This window comes from Stigmatopora argus, chromosome 12 (genome assembly GCF_051989625.1).
Source record: "Stigmatopora argus isolate UIUO_Sarg chromosome 12, RoL_Sarg_1.0, whole genome shotgun sequence".
NCBI classification, from domain to species: Eukaryota; Metazoa; Chordata; class Actinopteri; order Syngnathiformes; family Syngnathidae; genus Stigmatopora; species Stigmatopora argus.
The window spans coordinates 2,362,830-2,384,320 of NC_135398.1; the positions used below are offsets into that span (position 1 = coordinate 2,362,830).

A 21,491-nucleotide genomic window follows, 5' to 3' on the forward strand; every position below is an offset into this window, starting at 1 on the left:
CCCAGGGGAGAACACACAAAGTCTTAACAGTGAGAACGGACCTGGGATCGAATACACGAACCCAGAACTGCGAAGCCGACACGTTAACCACGCCGTACTGTTAAATAAAGATCATGAAAACAACTTTGTTGTAAGGATGTAAAATGCCGATTGCATATTTTTGCATGTATTTTGATTATAATTATGGTATTTTCAGGTTTTTGTATTGTGACTGGACATTTTTTGTTGTTCTGCAAAGTTTGTTACACTTGTTTTCTTATAAATAAATAGTATTTAAAGGCTAGAGTTAAAGGCTACAAACAACAACAAAAATGCAAAAAAAATACATAGTGTATATGCATTTTTTGCAAAATTTTATATTTTGTATTGTATATTTTGTATTGTATATTTTGTATTGTATATTTTGTATTGTATATTTTGTATTGTGTATTCGGTATTGTGTAATCGGTATTGTGCAATCGGTATTGTGTAATCGGTATTGAGTATTTGGTATTGAGTATTCGGTATTGAGTATTCGGTATTGAGTATTTCGTATTGTGTATTTCGGATTGTGTGTTTCGTATTGTGTGTTTCGTATTATGTATTTCGTATTGTGTATTTCATATTTTATATGTAATATTTTATATCTAATATTTAATATATTTTATATCTAATATTTAATATATTTTGAATCTAATATTTAATATATTTTATATTTAATATATTTTATATCTAATATTTAATATATTTTGAATCTAATATTTAATATATTTTATATCTAATATTTAATATATTTTATATCTAATATTTAATATATTTTATATCTAATGTTTAATATATTTTTATATTTTGCATATACAGTGTATATGTAAATGTATTTTATAATGTAAGTGTAAAATGTGTATAATGTAAGTGTATATGTTGAGTCATCCTATTTCAGTGCCATTAACGGCAATAGACGTCCAATCACTTAGAAAATAAACACTTCTTTTTTTTTTTTTACCCAATTCCAATCCCCTGAAAATAATCTGGGTATCTTTCCTTTGTTGCAAGTTACTACGTGATTCCCAGACAGAAGCAAAACATCCCCAGACATTGCAAAGAAAATAAAATGGAAGGGAAAGGAGGAAAAAGGTGGTTTAGGATATAATTATGAGGAGCGTTGTGATTGGTGTGAAAAGAGCAATTACCCCAGTCGTCGGGCGGAAGGAGAGAAGAAATGTGGCAAAAAGGAGCAAGAAATAAAGAGAAAATGACAAAGAAATGGCAGAAATAGTTCCTCATCAATCTTGCAAAACAGAGTTTTCACGAGTCCAAAAAGAAAACAGAATTTTGAGATTGCATATGGTTCGAATGAAAGAAATAATCCTTAAAAAAAAACTATGTTGAACCTGACAATGACTCTTCCATTATTCATTTGAACAATTACAGAAAGGACAGAAAGTCAGTCATGGCTGAAATTGAGGTTTTGAGCTCGTTTTTTTTTTTATTCAATTTCCTAAATGTCACATCACTGATTTTCATATTCGTTTTGGACGGCGCAAATGTCCCCGTTTCGCTAACACGGCGACCAGGAAGAAAAAATAATGACATTGCGGGCAACCTTACTTGAGTTAGAAGTAACGCTCGACCCTCAAAATATGGAAAGTTGACTTCAAAGCATGTCGATGGAAAAAAACTGAAGCTCTTTCATCAGCATATCAGTGCATTACGGTAAACCTTCACACACTAAATGGGCAATATTTTCTAGGCTAAATTTGGCTCAAGTCCTTTAAAAAAGGCTGCTCATTTAGCCAACAAACAAGGCAGACTTTGAAGCAAATCATGCATCAAGAAAATGTGAACTTCAACTACAAAAGCCAAAAAAAAAACGTTTTTAAAACAAAAGTTGGATTCAAGCTGTCAGTAATTGTCCCAATACTTATGTATGTATATGTACACTTTTGTATATAAGTATATGAATACTTATGTATATGTACACTTTTGTATATAAGTATATGAATACTTATGTATGTGTTTATGTATATGTTTATGTATATGTACACTTTTGTATATAAGTATATGAATACTTATGTATGTGTTTATGTATATGTTTATGTATATGTATGTGTTTATGTATGTTTATGTATATGTATATATTTCAGCAACACGCTTATTTATTTATTTATATATTTATGTATTACCTATTTATTAATGTCTAAATTGTCTTTTGCTGTGTCTGTATTCTCAAACAAAAGTTGGATTCAAGCTGTCAGTAATTGTCCCAATACTTATGAATGTATATGTACACTTTTGTATATAAGTATATGAATACTTATGTATACTTTTGTATATAAGTATATGAATACTTATGTATACTTTTGTATATAAGTATATGAATACTTATGTATATGTATATGCATGTGCTTCACGGAGACCTGGCTGAATGAACTAATTCCGGACTCTCTCGTCTCCTTGGACGGTTTTCAGCTGGTGAGGGCGGACAGAGATGCTGAGGAGAGCGGTAGGAAGAAAGGGGGGGGACTAGCTGTTTTTATTAATAGTAGATGGTGCAGCCCCGGGCACATTACTGTGAAGGAGCGACTCTGCACTCGAGATATCGAGCTAGTAGCTGTTAGCATCAGGCCGTTTTACATCCCCCGGGAGTTCTCGCACGTTATCATAATAACTGCGTATATACGTCCCTCGGCCGATGCGACAGTCGCCCGCGAGCTGCTTCACGCCACTGTGTCCCGGCTGCAAACGTCACACCCCCAGTCTCTCCTTCTTATCTCTGGTGACTTTAACCATGCTCCCTTGGCTTCTACTCTCCCCACCTTCACTCAGTTTGTGAAGTGCCACACCAGGGAACAAAAAACTCTGGACCTGCTGTATGCCAACACAAAGGAGGCATACAGCTCAGTCCCCCTCCCCCCACTGGGCCGCTCAGACCACAACCTGGTCCATCTGATCCCCACCTACATCCCTATGGTGAGGAAAATAAAACCTACCACGAGGATCATACAAAGATGGACCGAGGAGACCAGCATGGTACTGAGGGACTGTTTTGAGACCACTGACTGGGAGGTGCTGTGCAATTCACATTGTAATGACATTGACAGCTTGACCCACTGCATCACAGATTATATTAACTTCTGTGTTGAGAACATTGTACCCTCCAAGAAGGTCCGTTGTTTCTCCAACAATAAGCCGTGGGTCACCAGGGATCTAAGGGCCCTCCTGAACAAGAAGAAGAGGGCTTTTAGGTCTGGGGAGAAAGAGAGCCTGAAAATGGTCCAGAAGGAGCTGAAGAGAGAGATAAGGAAGGGTAAGACCATCTACAGGAGGAAGCTGGAGAACCAACTCCAGAGAGGCAACACCAAAGAGGTCTGGAGGAGCTTGAGGACTATTTCGGGCCATGGAGGCAACAGCGAGAGAGACCCGGAGTCTGGCGGCAGGGAGTGGGCCAATGAACTGAATCAGTTCTTTAACAGATTCAGTCCTGCCCCCACTCCCCTGACCCCCCAGACCAGAAGCAACGCTCCCCCCTCGTTCTCCTCCTCCTCCTCTTCCTCCCCCTCTTCCACCGGTCTCTGCATTACTGTCGATCAGGTGATAAAACAGCTCAAGAAGATCGAGGCAAGGAAGGCTACCGGTCCAGACGGCCTCAGCTCCAGACTACTGAGAGAGTGTGCGGATCAGCTTGGTATAGTGATTCTGCATATTTTCAACCTCAGCCTCAGTCTGCAGAAGGTCCCCACCTTGTGGAAAACTTCCTGCGTGGTCCCAGTTCCTAAGACTGCGTACCCCAGGGAGCCAAACCACTTCAGGCCGGTAGCATTAACCTCTCACCTGATCAAGACATTGGAGAGAATCATCCTCAATCACCTCAGCCCCCTGATGAATGCAGAGCTGGACCCTCTGCAGTTCGCCTATCGTCCAGGCATTGGTGTGGAAGATGCTACCACCTACCTGATGCACAGGTCTCTTTCACACCTGGAGAACGCGGGAAGCACGCTGAGAATGATGTTTTTTGACCTCTCCAGTGCCTTCAACACCATTCAGCCGGTTCTACTGAGAGGGAAACTGGAAGAGGCTGGAGTAAGGAACCACCTAGCCGCATGGATCATCGACTTCCTCACTGACAGACCACAATATGTGAGACTCCAGGACTGTACGTCTGATGTGGTAGCTTGCAGCACGGGGGCCCCACAAGGCACAGTGCTCTCTCCACTCCTCTTCTCCCTCTACACATCGGACTTTAAACATAATACAGACACCTGCCACCTCCAGAAGTTCTCTGACGACACCGCTATTGTTGGACGAGTGACGGACGGGAACGACCTGGAGTACAGGGGAGTCATCACAGCCTTTGTTGACTGGTGTAGGCAAAACCACCTCTACATCAACACCAGTAAGACAAAGGAAATGGTCGTCGATTTTCGGAGGAATCCTCAACAGACCACTCAGGTGAACATCCAGGGTACAGACATTGAAATCGTGGAGAATTTTAAGTACCTGGGTGTTCACCTCAACAACAAACTAGACTGGTCCACAAACACAGATGCCCTGTACAAAAGGGGCCAGAGCCGCCTCTACCTACTGAGGAGTCTACGGTCCTTTGGAGTGTGCAGGACACTGCTGAGGACTTTCTACGACACTGTGGTGGCCTCTGCAGTGTTTTATGCAGTGCTTTGTTGGGGATGCGGGAGCACGGAGAGGGACAGGAACAGGCTGAATAAGCTGGTCAGGAGGGCCAGCTCTGTTCTGGGCTGTCCTTTGGACTCTGTGGAGGAAGTGGGAGAGCGGAGGATGCTGACCAGGATGATGTCCATCATGGACAGCACCTCCCACCCCCTGCATGAGTCTGTGGAGTCCCTCCGAAGCTCCTTTAGCAATAGACTGCGGCACCCTCATTGCAGGAAGGAGCGCTTCCGCAGATCCTTCCTCCCATCAGCTGTCAGGCTCTTTAACAAAAAAATGGCTGTGTGTTAAGACCTACCGTATGCATGCATGTACATTTATGTGTATGTATGTATGTATATATGTCCTAAGCAACACGCTTACTTAATTATATATTTATTCATGTATTTATTTCTTGACCTACTTATTACCTATCTATTTATGTCTAAAATGCCTTTCCTATTCCTGCATCCTCACCCTCTTGCCACTGGAACAACGAAATTTCCCGAATACGGGATGAATAAAGTTATCCAATCCAATCCAATGCCTATGCCTATTCTTATGCATATGCCTATACATATGCATATGTATATGTATATATTTCAGCAACACGCTTATTTATTCATTTATATATTTATTTATTACCGATTTATTAATGTCTAAATTGTCTTTTGCTTTGTCTGTATTCACACCCTCTTGCTACTGTAACAATGACATTTCCCGAATACTGGATGAATAAAGTTATCTAATATAATATAATACAATATAATATAAATAGCCTGACAAAAGAAAGAGGCATTGGATAATGGCGTGTAATCTATCCAAGTCCCAAGAATATGAAATAGACAACATGAAAAGACCGTCCCTACAACCCAGTTATTCACGCATTGTCTTGGAACCGATTGACGGCGATAAACGAGGTATTACTGCAAAAGACACGATTTGCCACCTGACTTTGAGTCAAGCCGCGTTTATTGACGTGACTTGACACAGATGCTATGGCGCCGGCTCAAATGTCAAAGACAAATCACTCACACAGTGTAACACACACTTGCAATTCTCAATATAACCCGGCGTGTGCAAAACACATAATTACAAAGATTGAGTGAAGTCGACTGGAAATACCAAAGAGCAGTCACGACCGCCTCTGGAAGAAAAAAAATGAAAAAGCTTGTCGCCATGACGGTGAACAAAAAATAGCAGCCCAGAGGGGGACGTTGAGATATAAAACAATTCCCAATCTCACAGCTAAAATGGATGTCCCGTCAAAACGTGTTTATTTAAAAAAAAGTTGTTTGCACTACGTTCAGAGAATATCATCGGCGAAGGAATCCGTGTACTGTACACACCGACATTTTTATATGAATCGATTTGAGTGTTATTGTTCCTATACTATAAACGTTTCATGCATATTTGGCGGATACAAGCCGGGATCTATGTTGACCGCTTATCTATGGTGACCGCTTATCTATGGTGACCGCTTATCTATGGTGACCGCTTATCTATGTTGACCGCTTATCTATGCTGATTGCTTATCTATGTTGACCACTTATCCATGTTGACTACTTATGTATTACTTATTTCTTGGCTACTTATTTATTACTTATTTCTTGATTACTTATTGATTACTTATTTATTGATTACTTATTTATTGATTACTTATTTATTGATTACTTATTGATTACTTATTTATTGATTACTTATTTATTGATTACTTATTTATTGATTACTTATTTATTGATTACTTATTTATTGATTACTTATTTATTGATTACTGATTGATTACTTATTGATTAATTATTTATCACTTATTTATTGATTAATTATTTATCACTTATTGATTACTTATTTATTACTTATTTATTGATTAATTATATAACACGTATTTATTGATTACTTATTTATCACCTATTTATTGATTACTTATTTATTACTTATTTATTGCTTACTTATTTATTACTAATTTATTTATTACTTATTCATTGATTACTTATTCAGTACTTATTTATTACTTATTGATTTATTACTTATTTATTGATTACTTATTTATTACCATTATTATTATTTCTATGTATTGATTATTTATCTATTCATGTGGTGTTATTTGTGCACTTCCCTACTTATTGATGTTGTTGACTGCTTATTTATTATTCATTACTAATTTATAGATTTATTATTGATTTGTCTGTTTGTTTGCTGTTGTTGTGTGCACTTTGTGGTGAAGCATTAAATCTCATTCTACTTGTATAATGACAATAAAAGCATTCAATTGAATTCAAATAATTCAATTCCCAGCGAACAAACAAAGCACTCGGTGGTCCTTGACTGGCCGCTTTGGCCCAAACGCTGGCGAGCTTTGAAAACTAGTAAATCACAAACGACAAAAACCAACAATGGTGACGGAATAGCGAGCAAGCAAGCGGTAAACAGTTTTCTATTCCAGCGCCATCCAACCCACCACCACACGAGCGCACAATTCTTCTCTCTCCTTCTGCGTCAGTAATGACAACGTCCCGGCGTTCCTCTCCGCCAATTAGCCCGGCCGTAATTACACGGCCACATGCGGAGCTGTCAATCACGCCGCTCCTCCACAGAGGAACTCCCCCACCGCCACCCAAAGAGAGCGAGCGAGCGAGACCACAAACGGCGCCAACCAGTAGCACGTCACTCCATTTACCCTCCAACGATCGATCGTCTCGTCCGCCGTCGAGAACGCCGACGGACGACGAGAGGCCTCGCCACGCTTTATCGGCGCCGCCATTACGGCGCGCTTACCACGTCCCGTTGACTCGCTTAATACACTTTGCGCCAACGCCGGCTCCAGATGGCACTCGGGAGCAGATTCACTTTGTAACGGGAGCACAACAAACGTCATACTCCACGAATATTTATTCCCCTGCGAGTATATTAAATATTATTCCACGGGGACGATGGATCATTTTCTTGCAGCTGGAGGAGTTTTTCAACTGTATTATCCTTTAGTTCTACTTTAACGCTACGGAGCGTAGTGTATTAAAAGATTCATCCATTCAATTTCTATACCGCTAATCCTCACAAGGGCGGCGAGGGTGCCGGAGCCTATCCCAGCCGACTATGGTCAGTAGGCCCGGAATTGGTTGTCGGCCATTCGCGAGGCACACTGTGACAAACAGGCAACCAATTACTCATAGCTAGGAACAATATAGCATCCAACTAGCCTAGCATGACTGTTTTGGGGATGCACGAAGAAACCGGAGTACCCGGTGAAAACCCACACAGGCAGTGGGAGACCGTGCAAACTGCTAACCACCATGCCACCATATTAAAACATTCCAAAGTCCTCCTAGGTCCTCAATTTATGCAATTTTATTCATTCATTTTCTGAACAAGGGTCGCAGGGGGTGCTAGAGCCTATCCCAGGTAACTACGGGCACCAGGCAATGGACACCCTGAATCAGTGGCCAGCCAATAGTAGGGCACAAGAAAACAAACAACCAATCACTCGTAGCTATGAACAATATAGCATCCAACTAGCCTAGCATGCCTGTTTTAGGGATGTGGGAGGAAACCAGAGTACCCGGTGAAAACCCACACAGGCAGTGGGAGACCGTGCAAACTGCTAACCACCGTGCCACCATATTAAAACATTCCAAAGTCCTCCTAGGTCCTCAATTTATGTAATTTTATTCATTCATTTTCTGAACAAGGATCCCAGGGGGTGCTAGAGCTTTTCCCAGCTAACAATGGACACCCTGTCCAATTTTATTCATTCATTTTCTGAATAATAATAATCAGACATTGGCTTTGTCATCATCATTGACTCGGCAAAAAAGCCTAATTGTCATCATACCCAGCAACTGCGTATGACGAAATTGGTAAAAAAAAACAAGGGTCGCAGGGGGTGCTAGAGCCTAACCCAGCTAACTATGAGCACCAGGCAATGGACACCCTGAATCAGTGGCCAGCCAATAGTAGGGCACAAGAAAACAAACAACCAAACACTCGTAGCTAGGAACAATATAGCATCCAACTAGCCTAGCATGCCTGTTTTGGGAATGTGGGAGGAAACCAGAGTACCCAGAGAAAACCCACGTAACCCCGGGAAGAACACGCAAACTCCACACCGCCCGGGATCGAACCCTCGACCCCAAAACTGCGATGCCGACCCGCTAACCACCGCCTCTACGCAATTTGTTCCGAGCCAATAAGGTCCGAAAAGAAAAATGTCCTCTCCAATGGCATGTTGAGATCAATAAAGTCAGTCTTTATAAATGATGGTTAAATATCCATTAGCCAGCCGTTGTGTGGCGTTAATTATAAACTTCAAAATGGGGCTTGCAACTAACTTATCAATGCATTTAAGTCAAGCAAATAGCGGCCCTGATTTCCCCCGAGCGTCTCCGAGGGAGGCGGCAAATAAATGAACGTTTCATTCGGACGCGGATAACGCGTTATTCGTTGTCGGGCTTGGCCGGGAATCGAACCGGGACAAGAATCGAACGCAGACAGGGTGATTCGGAAACTACTTCGGTGTGTTCAGGCATACGAGCAATTTGAGATACGAGTAAAATTTCGAGCAAATATTTATCTTGAGATACGAGACAAATTTTGATATATTTTTTTGCATGTTTTGTTCCCGTTAGTCAGTGCAAATGGCGGAGCTTGTTCGGTAATACGAGAGGAGTATATGCTACTTCTCGTTGGCAAGTGGTCGTACGTTATCCTATTGTGAGGACATTTGTGTCTATCATTTTCGGAATATTTTGAAGGGAATACAAAAGCAAACAACCGTCGATAGGTTGCATCTGAAAGTCAGGGTGGAGGCGGGGCCAATAGAGCCAACCCGGGAGAAGAAAGCGAATCAAAATTTAAAACAAAATTAGAATTAAGTTTAGTGTTAGGTTAGATTCAACTTATTTTTGAGTGTGTCTGCATCGTAATCAAAGTTCATTTCAATTTGTTTATGTTATGTTCCGAGCGCGTTGCCATGCAAAACCGGTACTCGGACGATTCGCCGAAAGACGTTTCGCCGACGGACAGTTCGCCGAACGGACGTTTTGCCGAAACGGGATTCGCGCGCTCGCCCCGCCCCCGGATCGTGTGTGTACATGTTTTTCAACCTCAGCCCGCGGGCCATATACGGCCCGTTACAGATAACATTCATTTAGGAATAACAAGGGCATGTACTGCCCCCCCTGCTGGACATATTTCTAAATACAAGCAACAGCGTAACAATGTTGTCAAAAGAATTCAAAGACTTTTTGTGCTTTAAAAGTGGTAAAATGACTAAAAAAAAATGGCACATTTTCATGTATTTTGACTTTTAAATTGTGAGTATGGCTCTCAAGGAATAACATTTGAAAATAGGAATTGTTTATGGCTCTCTTTCAAAAAGGTTCCCGACACCTGGTCTATGTGAACACAAAACTGGTTTTGCCTAAAATTAGGGGTCTGAAATTCCAAGATTAAAATGGCCATAGTACTTCTATTTACATGACGTAAACCGAACATTGATCAGGGTCTGCATAGTGATTACAAAGAGATAAAACCTGTTATCTAACGGATATCCTTTAACAAGTCACTGATTTTTGGGAAAATCATTCAAAAACGAGGACAAAAGACCTTCCACGTCCCATCATCAAAGTCTTACCTTTGGGATGTCTTCTTGTATTTCCGCCTGCCAGAGATAAACACCAAGTTACATTTGGCCAGACGTAAACCAAAAAAAAAACGAATGAACTTCTATGAAAGGCAACATAAAAATATATCTCTTACACAATGCAATAAGCAATTCATTCCAAAAACACCATTAAAGATTTTCAAAGATGAACTGCATTACTAAGAATACAAAAGCAATTCTTGGTGACATTTATGGAGATGAATATATTGACATGGCAGAAATAGCATAAGCCGTCAAGTCCACGCTGTTAACTTAGCAATTACTTAGGCAGATGATTTAGAAGAAAAAACATGAATAAAAGATGAGCATTCACTCACACAAATGCGTACACACATTTGACATCTTTCCTACTTCACTACACACACACACACACCTACTATTCGCTTATGTTAACATTTGGACCAAAACAAACACCCACGAACGACTCCACCTGGAGCTAAAAGCATTCTCTAAAAAAAAAAAAATGCATACACACACTTTAGGCAATTTTTATCACTTGGCGCCCACAAAACGCTCCGAAAACCCGCGGACGGCGATTAAAATTCCGCTCAGGCGCAATTGACAGCACTTAGTTTGATTTGTTTGTCAGTCCTTTTCGGTAGATCTTAAGACCGGGGGGTGAGGAATTCAGTTTTTTTGGCGGGCCACATTCACACCGATGAGGTCTTGGTTTGTTTTTGGTCCAATCAATTTTGAACGCTCTAAATCAAGGGTGTCAGACTCGGGTTGGTTCGCGGGCCGCTTTAACGTCAACTTGATTTCACGTGGGCCGGACCATTTTAGATATCATATTTAGATTTTTTTATCTTTTATTTATTTTATATTTAGCATGTCGTAGGTAGAGCTGATCGTAGGTCGAGTTACCACTGTACGAGTAAAATTTTGGGCAAATATTCAAATTGAGATACGAGACAAATTTTGATATACAAGCATACTGGGGCTGCTCATAAGAACATCATGGCCACTGTCTTTCCCGTCGCAACTCCCTCGTGTAATGTCTCTACGAGCACTGGGCGGAGCCTCGCATTTTTTTCTTTGTTTTTTTTTTCGTTAGTCAGTACAAATGGCAGAGCGATCGCTAATACGAGACGAGTATATACTACTACTTCTCGTTGGCAAGTGGTCGTGCGTTATCTTATTGTGAGGACATTTGTGTGCATCATTTTCAGAATATTTTGAAGGGAAGACAAAAGTAAACAACCCTCGATAGGTTGCATCTGAAAGTCAGGGTGGAGGCGGGGCCAATAGAGCCAACCCGGGAGAAGAAAGGTATCAAAATTTAAACAAAATTAGAATTAGGTTTCGTGTAAGGTTGGATTAAACTTTTTTTGAGTGTGTCTGCATCGTAATCCAAGTGCATTTTAATTTGTTTATGTTATGTTACGAGCGCGTTGTCATGCAAAACTGGTACTCGGACGATTCGCCGAAAGACGTTTCGCCGACGGACAGTTCGCCGAACGGACGTTTCGCCGAAACGGGATTCGCGCGCTCGCCCCGCCCCCGGATCGTGTGTTTATTTTTAAGTGTTTCTGCATTGTAATCCAAGTTCATTTAAATTTGTTTGTTATGTTACAAGCGCGTTGTCGTTGACTCTCGATTGTCAAAAATCTGGATGGTTGTGAAAGCGAATTTTGGACAAAATGGAACCGTGTTTAGAAAACTCAATGCGGAAAAAGGATTTCCAAGGTCAGTGAAGCGGACTCGACGAGATTCCAATCCACGTTAAAAAGATAAAAACCTGATAAACAACTCGTGATGACTCATGGCAAAAGAAAGCTTTACGCTCCTCGTGGCGGGGTCGCAACGACAAGAGCGAAAAGTACATAAAAGGTAATTGCCACTCCATCTCGGAACGCGGCGTGACGCCGAGTTCTGAGAGGTCAGTGAAGGTGTTGATTGGTTGGCGCTCACGCATGGCTTTTGAGAGAGCATGTAAAGATGTCATCGCTTAAAAAGCTTCTTTTTTTGCGTTGAGAGGGGAAAAATAGCATCGAAAAAGACGCGGGTGAAGGCCAATCCCCCGTTAAATGTCCACTAAAGCTGCGCTTGACCCGTGTTGTGATTCTGTTTCACAGGAAATGACTTTAAAAAGGGGGCAAAATCAAGCCACGGATTTCCGGCTTTTAATTCGGGACAGCATTTTCTAAGCGTTAAATCCGTCTTCTTTCTCCCCATTGGTTCGAAACGCAACTGTAAAAAGTCGTATGCAAACTGTGCCAACACCGAAAGGTTGCCAGATCAACCACTTAATGGACTACAAGAATGCAAAATACAGTTTTTTTAAGGAAGGCGATCTCTGGAAAGTCGGAATTATTGTTTGGATTTTAGCCGACATGAATTTGCAGCTAATTATGTTTTGGGGAAGTCTCAAAAAAACAATGTACTGAGCACAGGTTCAATTTGTCGTATCCAAGGCGACGCCAAATTGGTTCAAGGTAGTATTTTCGTCTGAAATGCAACTATCTATCAAAGCAATCGTGCTTTGCGATTGGCTCATACTGCTTTCGAAGGAACCACAAATTTTCTGGCGTTAGATACACAACGGGAAATACGTTGCAACATGTGTCAAAGTGGCGGCCCGGGGGCCAAATCTGGCCCGCCGCATAATTTTGTGTGGCCCGGGAAAGTAAATCATGAGTGCTGACTTTCTGTTTTAGGATCAAATTAAAATGAAGAGTATAGATGTATATTAAATTTCCTGATTTTTCCCCTTTTAAATCAATCATTGTCATTTTTTAATCAATTTCTTCGGTGTTTTTAGTTCAAAAATCATTTTGTAAAATCTAAAAATATATTTTAAAAAAGTTAAAATAAACATTGTTTTAGATCTATAAAAAACAGAATATTCAGGGCTTTTAATCCAGTTCTTTTAATCCATTTATTTAAAAAAATCTAAATATGATGTATATTAAATTTCCTGATTTCCCCCCCTTTTAAATCAATAATTGTCATTTTTTAATCCATTTTTTCTGTGTTTTTAGTTCAAAAATCATTTTGTAAAATCTACAAATATTTTAAAAAGCTAAAATAAACATAGTTTTAGATCTATAAAAAACAGAATATTCAGGGTTTTAAATCCAGTTCTTTTAATCCATTTATTAAAAAAATATCTAAATATTATATCTAAAATGGTCCGGCCCACATGAAATCGAGTTGACGTTAACGCGGCCCGCGAACCAACCCGAGTCTGACACCCTTGCGTTACGAGAATCCCGAGACCTGTTAAAAACCAGGGGTCCCCAACCCCCGGTCGTCAAGGGCACCTAACCAATCGGTTTTCCGCGTACCCCTCCTCAAACTCGCCTGGATCAGGAGTCTGATAACAACAATCCGGATCAGTAGATTGAGGTGTTGCGGTTCAGGGAGATACGGATAAACCGATTGGATAGACACCCTCAAAGACCGGAGTCGGTGACCCCCACTCGAAAGTCATCGACAAGTCTAAGCGATTCTTTAGTTTACCTAAAAATCCCTCTCAACATCCCCGATTGCCCGGCGACCTTTGACCAAAAACTTGATTCGCCGTCTGACCGGTTACGATCCGTAAGCCCCGTCTGGCATCGTTCCTACGTCACGGACACACACACACACACACAAACACACACACAAACACACACTTGTTGACGAGATGTTAAAAGTGTGTGTACTCACAATCCTCTAAGCCTGAGCCAAATTTTCTCAATTTGTTCCGGCTGGAGGTACTTGAGGGACGTGCTTTCGAACTCCTCGATTTCTTTGGTGGGGGACTCCATGTCACCCCCGAGTGACGCCGCTCGCGGGAAATCGTGGACGACCAGGAAAAGTTTAATCCCTCACGTGCAAGAGAGAGAGCTAGCGTGACTCTAGATAGCTTCGTTTCAGTCACACCGGCGCCCTCAGCCGCGACGCCTCGGTGGTCATCATCCCGTCCCCCTTTTCCGTCTTTTTTTAAAAAAAAATCTCTTTTGTCCTCTCGGGTTCAATTTGAAGAGGGAGTCCGGGGGGTGATGAAGCAGTTCCCCGACAGTTTCCCCAACTGTCCGGAAGGCTCAATCTTTTCCCGCGTGAGCGCGGGAGTGCCGGAGCCGGTCCATGCTCGCCGAGCGACGGCGGGATGCAGACGGCAGGGCGGTGAAATCCGGGATTAACGCACACTACCGCCGAGCTCTTTACACACATATACACACACACATACACACACACACAAGCGCAGAAGGGAGAGAGGGGAGGAACGGCGTCAAAGAAGGGGGGAGGAGTCACGACTGATAATGAAAAACCATGTTCTGTTTCATCCGTTGGCAGACAAGGATGGAGGGAGAATAAAAGTGGACGGGTGGAATTCATCGGAAATTTGTCATAAAATGGCAATTTCACTTTTTTTTTAAATATATAATTTGTTACGTACACAAGGCATGTGTTTCCCAACTTGAATCGAGCCAAACACCAAACCAACGTCAGAAAAAGTAGCATTTTACTCTTTCTTACTTTGAAGCTGACGGGAAAAGACTGCAGAAGATCATCAACTGCCCCCTACCTACCCTGTCCAGCATCTACAAATCCCGGTGCCTTAGAAAGGCAGAGAGCATCATAAAAGACAATAAGGATCACATCTCAGCCATTATTTGTTGGCAGGGTCAGAAATCTGCCTCAAGGCCTTCACAATCAGTTCTGCAGGCTCTGCTGCATTAAACAAGCGTCGATAAGACTGTTGCTTTAACCAATCAGAATTCGATTTGGTGACACCACAATGCCTACTCGCAGGCGTAGGGATACGTCATCGCTTTCACCAACTATGATTGGCTAGTGATTAGCCAGAGCTACCAAACTGTATCTGGAGCGAGCTGCACAAGCTTCAAAAATCACCAATTTTACAATGACACCAAATAATTGATGCAAAACTTTTAGTATCATAACATCGGTCAAAGAAAAGTCGACTTTAAGAAAAGCAACACTGTGGCGTCTATGGATTGACGGCGAAATGATGGAATTGCAAATAACCCGTTTAACGGATGTCATCGGAACAAACAGATAATTCATTCGCATATTAAACGCGGAGCCAAGCAGGATTAAATAACATGCAGATGGTCGCATTGGCGCCGATTGGACCGAGATTACGCCGAGAGCGCGTCCGCGTCCCACGTGGGCGGCCCAAAAACCAGCGGCGTCATCTCAATCCGATTGCGAAAATACCAAAGGCGGGACATTCGGGACAGAGTGCCTGCCTACTTCTCCGTTTTTTTTTTTTTATAGGGCATCGGTGACAAACCCGGATTTGGACGTTGCAAAAACTACGAGCCGTCTCCGTTAACGCTGCCTTGTACAACACGGCTAACGCTAGTTAGAATGTAGGCGGTTGGCTACCTGGAGAAAAGCCACGAAGGCCCAGGGAGAACATGCAAACTCCACATGTTGGGGACCCACCTGGCAATCGAACCCTCGACCTGTCAAAAAGGTTCGTCACCCCTACGCTAATCTTACAAAAGGGACTGTGCGGTAAAACCTCAGTCTCAGTCTGCAGAAGGTCCCCATCTTGTGGACTTCCCGTGTGTGGCTCCAGTTTTTTATACCTAGGTCAAGGGTGTCAGACTCGGGTTGGTTCGCGGGCTGCTTTAACGTCAACTTGATTTCACGTGGGCCGGACCATTTTAGATATAATATTTAGATATTTTTTTTCTAAATGGATTAAAAGAACTGGAGTAAAAGCCCTGAATATTCAGTTTTTTATAGATCTAAAACAATGTTTATTTGAGCTTTTTTTAAATATATTTTAAGATTTTACAAAAGGATTTGTGAACTAAAAACACAGAAAAATTGATTAGAAAATTACAATTATTGATTTAAAAGGGGGGGAAATCAGGAAATGTAATACACATCTATACTCTTCATTTGAATTTGATCCTAAAACAGAAAGTCAGCACTCATCATTTACTTTCCCGGGCCACACAAAATGATGCGGCGGGCCAGATTTGGCCCCCGAGCCGCCACTTTGACACAGGTGAACTAGGTCTACAATGTCTTCTGTGTCTGTCTTGCTACTGCAACCAAGAAATTTCCCGAATACGGGATGAAATAAAGTTCTAATCTAATTTTTTTTTTTTAAGGATTTGACTGGCTTTGAGAAATGTTATTGAAATGTGATATATTTGTGGGAGTGGCCCTAAAACCCCCTCCCCCTCCCCCACGATCTGAGATCTTCCAATTACTTGATGCCGAGATAAATCCGGGGCAGCACCTCAAAAGCATCTCCCGCTTTCATCTGTGGTGATGGCTGATGCGGTCTTCAAAAGCACGCGGGTGTTTCCTCTCCCGTCCGGCCTTTTCCGATGGCCCAAATGCACTTTTCATCACGGCTTTTTGCGGAACGAGGACGACGCCCCCTCGGGGGACACGTGGCGGCGGCTCGGGGTCGGCGCGAGGTGAGGGCCGCCGTGACGTCGCCTCGCCGAGTTGGCGGTTCGCCGTTGGCGGGTGTAATCACCAGGGAATTCGTCGGAAGGTGTAAATGTGACGGCTATGTCCCGAAAAACAAGCTAGGAGGTCCCCGAAGGTCAGCACTCTGAATTCAGAATATGAGCTGTGAGTGCCGACAAGATTCAACGGTTTATCTCACCTTCACGCTGGATGACGACATCTGGCATCTGGGATTTTCACAAATAAACTAGTACTCCAAAAAGTTCAAAAGGGACAGACAACAGGCAGTAGCAAAAAATTACCTTCATGAGAAAGATAGTTGCCAAAAGTACCATATTTTCCAGACTATAAGATGCAACTAAAACAGTTACATTTTCTTAAAAGTGCGCCTCATACATGGTTGGTTAATACAATGTTGGTTAACCATTGAATAAAATTCCCTTTAGTTGATATACCATTACTACTACAACTACTACAACTACTACTAATACTACTAAAGCTCCATCTAGTTGACACATTTCCTATCCAGTACTATTACTACTACCGGTACATCTAGGGAATGCATAACAAAACACAACTACTAACCACTACTACTACTGCTACTACTACAACTTCATCTAGTGGTTGTATAAGACAATCCTCTACCACTACTACTACTACCACTACCACCACTACCACCACTACTACCACTACTACCACTACTACCACCACTACCACTACTACCACTACTACTACCACAACTACTACCACAACTACTACCACAACTACTACCACTACAACTACCACAACAGCTCTATCTAGTGGTTGTATAAGACAATCCCCTACCACTACTACTACCACTACCACTACTACCACTACTACCACTACTACCACCACAACAGCTCTATGCAGTGGTTGTATAAGACAATCCCCTACCACTACTACCACTACTACCACCACCACTACCACCACCACTACCACCACTACCACCACCACCACCACTACTACCACCACCACCACCACTACTACTACTATTACCACTACCACCACTACCACCACTACCACCACTACCACCATTGCCACCACCACCACCACCACCACTACCACTACTACCACTACTACCACCACTAGCCACTACCACCATTGCCACCACCACTACCACCACTACTACCACTAACCCTACCACCACCTACCACAACCATCCGGCAGCGATGACAATAAAAACTGAAAACGTCATGGGGCTAAAATATCCCCCGCCACGGTCGGAGCTATTCTCGTCACCGCACCCGGGCTCGTGACGTCACGGCGTCATTAGCGGGCGGCGGCCATTTGGAGGTACATAAAAAATTCAGATGTCATTAAAATTCCCGAGGAAGTCGATAAGGATATCCGCGCGTCGGAATAGTCATTGCGCCTTCCAGTAATAGTCTCACTTTAGCCTTTGTCATAAAACACAACTTGCCATCTGCTACCATAGATAAATAAAATGAGTTATGAAATGAGAGAAAGGAAGAAAAACTACACAAAATGATGACCCTATCATAAAGCGATAATCAAACATGGCGTAGTGTTTAAAAAGAAGCCGAATGCTCCAATCTGTTACCAAAATGTAATCAGCGAGGCTTTCGAGGCGACTCACGCGAGGACAAACGTATCGATTTCCGCAAAGGTTAAAAGCATTTCTCTCTCTCGGCATTGACCAAATTTATGGAAAACAAAACATACGCGATTTTGGGCCGCGTTAAGGAGATTCAAAAGCCAAAAAGCAAAACCGTGCTTGGATAAATTGGATCCTGTGACCCGATGGATCGTTTTAAACATATTGAAAATTTTCAAATGAACGGGATTCAAGTTAGATGAGGAAATTTCCGTAATCAGAGCTGTCAAATGCTCCCGATCAGTTTTTTCCAAACTACTAATAATGCATTTTGTATCAAAACTACTAAAATATAAAAAAAATACAAACTAAAAAAATGTTTAAAAATTAAACAATGATTTTTTTCAGCAATTTACATTTCAAATGTTGAAAGTCTTCATTTTTGGCTATTAGATTATTAGCTTAGAACTTTATTTCATCCCAAAATTTGGAAATTTCCTTGGTTGCAGTAGCAAGCAAAGACACAGAAGACATTGTAGACCTAGATAAAAAAAACTGGAGCCACACACAGGAAGTCCACAAGGTGAGGACCTTCTGCATACTGGTACTGAGATTAAATATATAAATAAATAACTATGAACTGACCTAAATATTTTTTGCATTTTGGAAAAAACATTCAATTATTTTGAAAGTTAGATAGCGAGTTCACTTCCTTTTCAACGCGGTAGTTAAAACCAAAACAATACTAGTAGTTGATTAATTGTCTGAGTTGCAAAAAATCACTATTGAAAACAGGAAACTATTCGAAAAGCATTAGAAAATGACATCATATTGAGCTTTATATTTGTACGCATCTATGGTAAAGGCTCAGAAAATCAGATAATTCTTTTTAGCCACAATTAAATATAACAACAACGACAACAACAAGAACGGCAATGCCAGACAAAAAGCATCCACAAAAACAAAATGTCCTCATCCCCGTTTCAAATCTCAAATCCAATCATCCCAACGCACTTTCACCGACACGCCAGGAAATGTTGGCGGGGGCGCCACCTGCGGCCATTTTGTCTCGGGAGCCATCAAGGTTAATTGGAATCAGACGGCTAAAACGGTTCAATATTCCAAAAGTGACAAGACATTATGTTAATAGACATTTGATGTCCTTGTTATCAAGGTGGATTCGATCTCGGCCGCATCCCCGGAGGTCGCCGTCCGTCCGTGCAATTAGCGCCACCGTGTGCGTGCATGTGTGCGTTTGTGTGTGTGTGGCGAGGAAAAAATGTCAGATGATCTTCTTAGAGTGAAGATGAACCTGCAAATGGTGGCCCTAATTCACCGTAAAAACTGCCAGAAAATGAGCACAGAATGCCAATCGCAGACGCTAACGAAACGGTACGATGACCCTATGCTAATGATATCTATTTATGTATGCTCCTCCCACTCAAGTGTCACGAAGATCATTGCACCCCTAAAATATATAATGGGGGAATTTGCCGTTTCCATTTCCAGTGGGAAATGATCGGGTAAGCAAATGACCAAGCATTTCTTTTGAATTCAAATCAATATATCAAAAGGATTTGACTTCTATTGCAGTCAATGAGTTCATTGACTAAGTACAAAATAATGCAAAGGTATGAGGATACTGTCATCTAAATCATCTTTTTTGTGCATTTAAAATATTTTTTTTTGAATGAGTTAATACATCAGAAGTTAACTGTGTTAAAAAATAATAATATTTATGTTTATATTTATACATAATTGGAACAATTTTTGCAGAACAAAGAAATAATGTCCAGTGAGCGCAAGAATGCGAGAACATTCTCAAAACTCAATAAATAATAAATGTATAACTTATTTCTTGATTATTTATTTATTGTTCATTTTTATTATTTCTTGATTATTTATTTATTGTTCATTATTATTTATTGCTCTATTTATTGTTCATTGTTATTATTTATTGATTATTTATTTATTGTTCACTGTTATTATTTATTGATTATTTATTTATTGTTCATTGTTATTATTTATTTATTTATTTATTGTTCATTGTTAATATTTATTGATTATTTATTTATTGTTCATTTATGTATTGCTATTATTTTATTGATTATTTATTTGTTGTTGTTATTTCTTGATTTATTTATTGTTCATTGTTATTATTTATTGATTAATTATTTATTGTTATTATTTCTTGATTTATTTATTGTTCATTGTTATTATTTATTGATTATTTATTTATTGTTCATCATTATTATTTATTGATTATCTGTTTGTCTGTTGTTGTTAATTGTGCACTTTGTGGTCAAGCTTTAAATCTCATTATACTTGTATAATGAAAACAAAATCACGTTGAATTAGTTTTTATATAAGAGTAGTTATATGAAACAAAATATGGAAATTCTACGGTTTCCTACATAAAACCTAAACAATGGAGAAGCGCTTTTCAAGTGAATAGCTCTATCTAGTGTTAAAGTTGAGAAATACAACAGAATGTAGAATGAACTAAATCTTCTTTTGTGGGCCACATTCACCCATCTTGTAAAAATTTAGGGATTTTTGAGACCCCTGCTGGGGAAATTGCGCATAATGACGGAAAATGCTACATTTGAACATCTTGAAAGCGTCAATGCCATTCTAAATGGTTTTTTTTTGGCATATATATATATACATATTTGTTGACGTCATTTTTGGCATATGGAGCAACCTAACAAGTATCAAACCTGATAGCCGTCTTCTCTGTGGCGTCCGCCTCGTCCGTCAGGGGGAGCTCGTCCGCCAGGATCTCGGCGGGACTCCGGGGGTCGTTCTCCGGGGACTTGGGCTCTTTGCCTTTCATGCCCATTCCGGCCGTGATGGCGTTCCATAATGCGCTCTGGGATTTGGAACCTGCGGAAAGATACAAAAGGAAGTGTTAAAAAATTACTTAATTAATATAAATAAAAATACATAATAATATATATATATTTTTTTTTTAAAGCTCCGGTTTCTATCGTGGAAGGACAGCGGCTAGTAAGACTGAAGTAGTAGTATTCTTACACTGCCATCGTGTGGGGGGAAATGTAACACAGCTAGTCACACAAAATCACACCAAAACATCTCATCTCATTTTCTGAACCGCTTTGTCCTCACTAGGATCGCGGGGGGTGCTGGAGCCTATCCCAGCTAACTTCAGGGCTGAGGCGGGTGACACCCTGAATCGGTGGCCAGCCAATCGCAGGGCACAAG

At 41.0% G+C, this 21,491-nt stretch overlaps 1 protein-coding gene across 8 annotated transcripts in view; it reads right to left on the reverse strand.

Annotated features, from left to right (window-relative positions):
- Positions 1-21,491, reverse strand: part of pde1cb (phosphodiesterase 1C, calmodulin-dependent b) — a 72,466-nt gene that overhangs the window by 39,479 nt on the left and 11,496 nt on the right. For 6 of the 8 annotated variants that reach the window (XR_013304328.1, XM_077615807.1, XM_077615802.1 and 3 more), the window contains exons 3-4: positions 20,987-21,152; positions 10,271-10,297 (exon numbers count right to left, since the gene is read on the reverse strand). Coding sequence is in view for 7 of the 8 variants with exons in the window: in XM_077615807.1 (XP_077471933.1) it covers positions 10,271-10,297; positions 20,987-21,152 (193 nt within the window). In the remaining variant the exon portion in view is untranslated. Of the gene's footprint in view, positions 1-10,270; positions 10,298-13,951; positions 14,467-20,986; positions 21,153-21,491 lie in introns of those variants that run through there. The other 2 variants (XM_077615809.1, XM_077615804.1) reach the window with 2 other exon arrangements.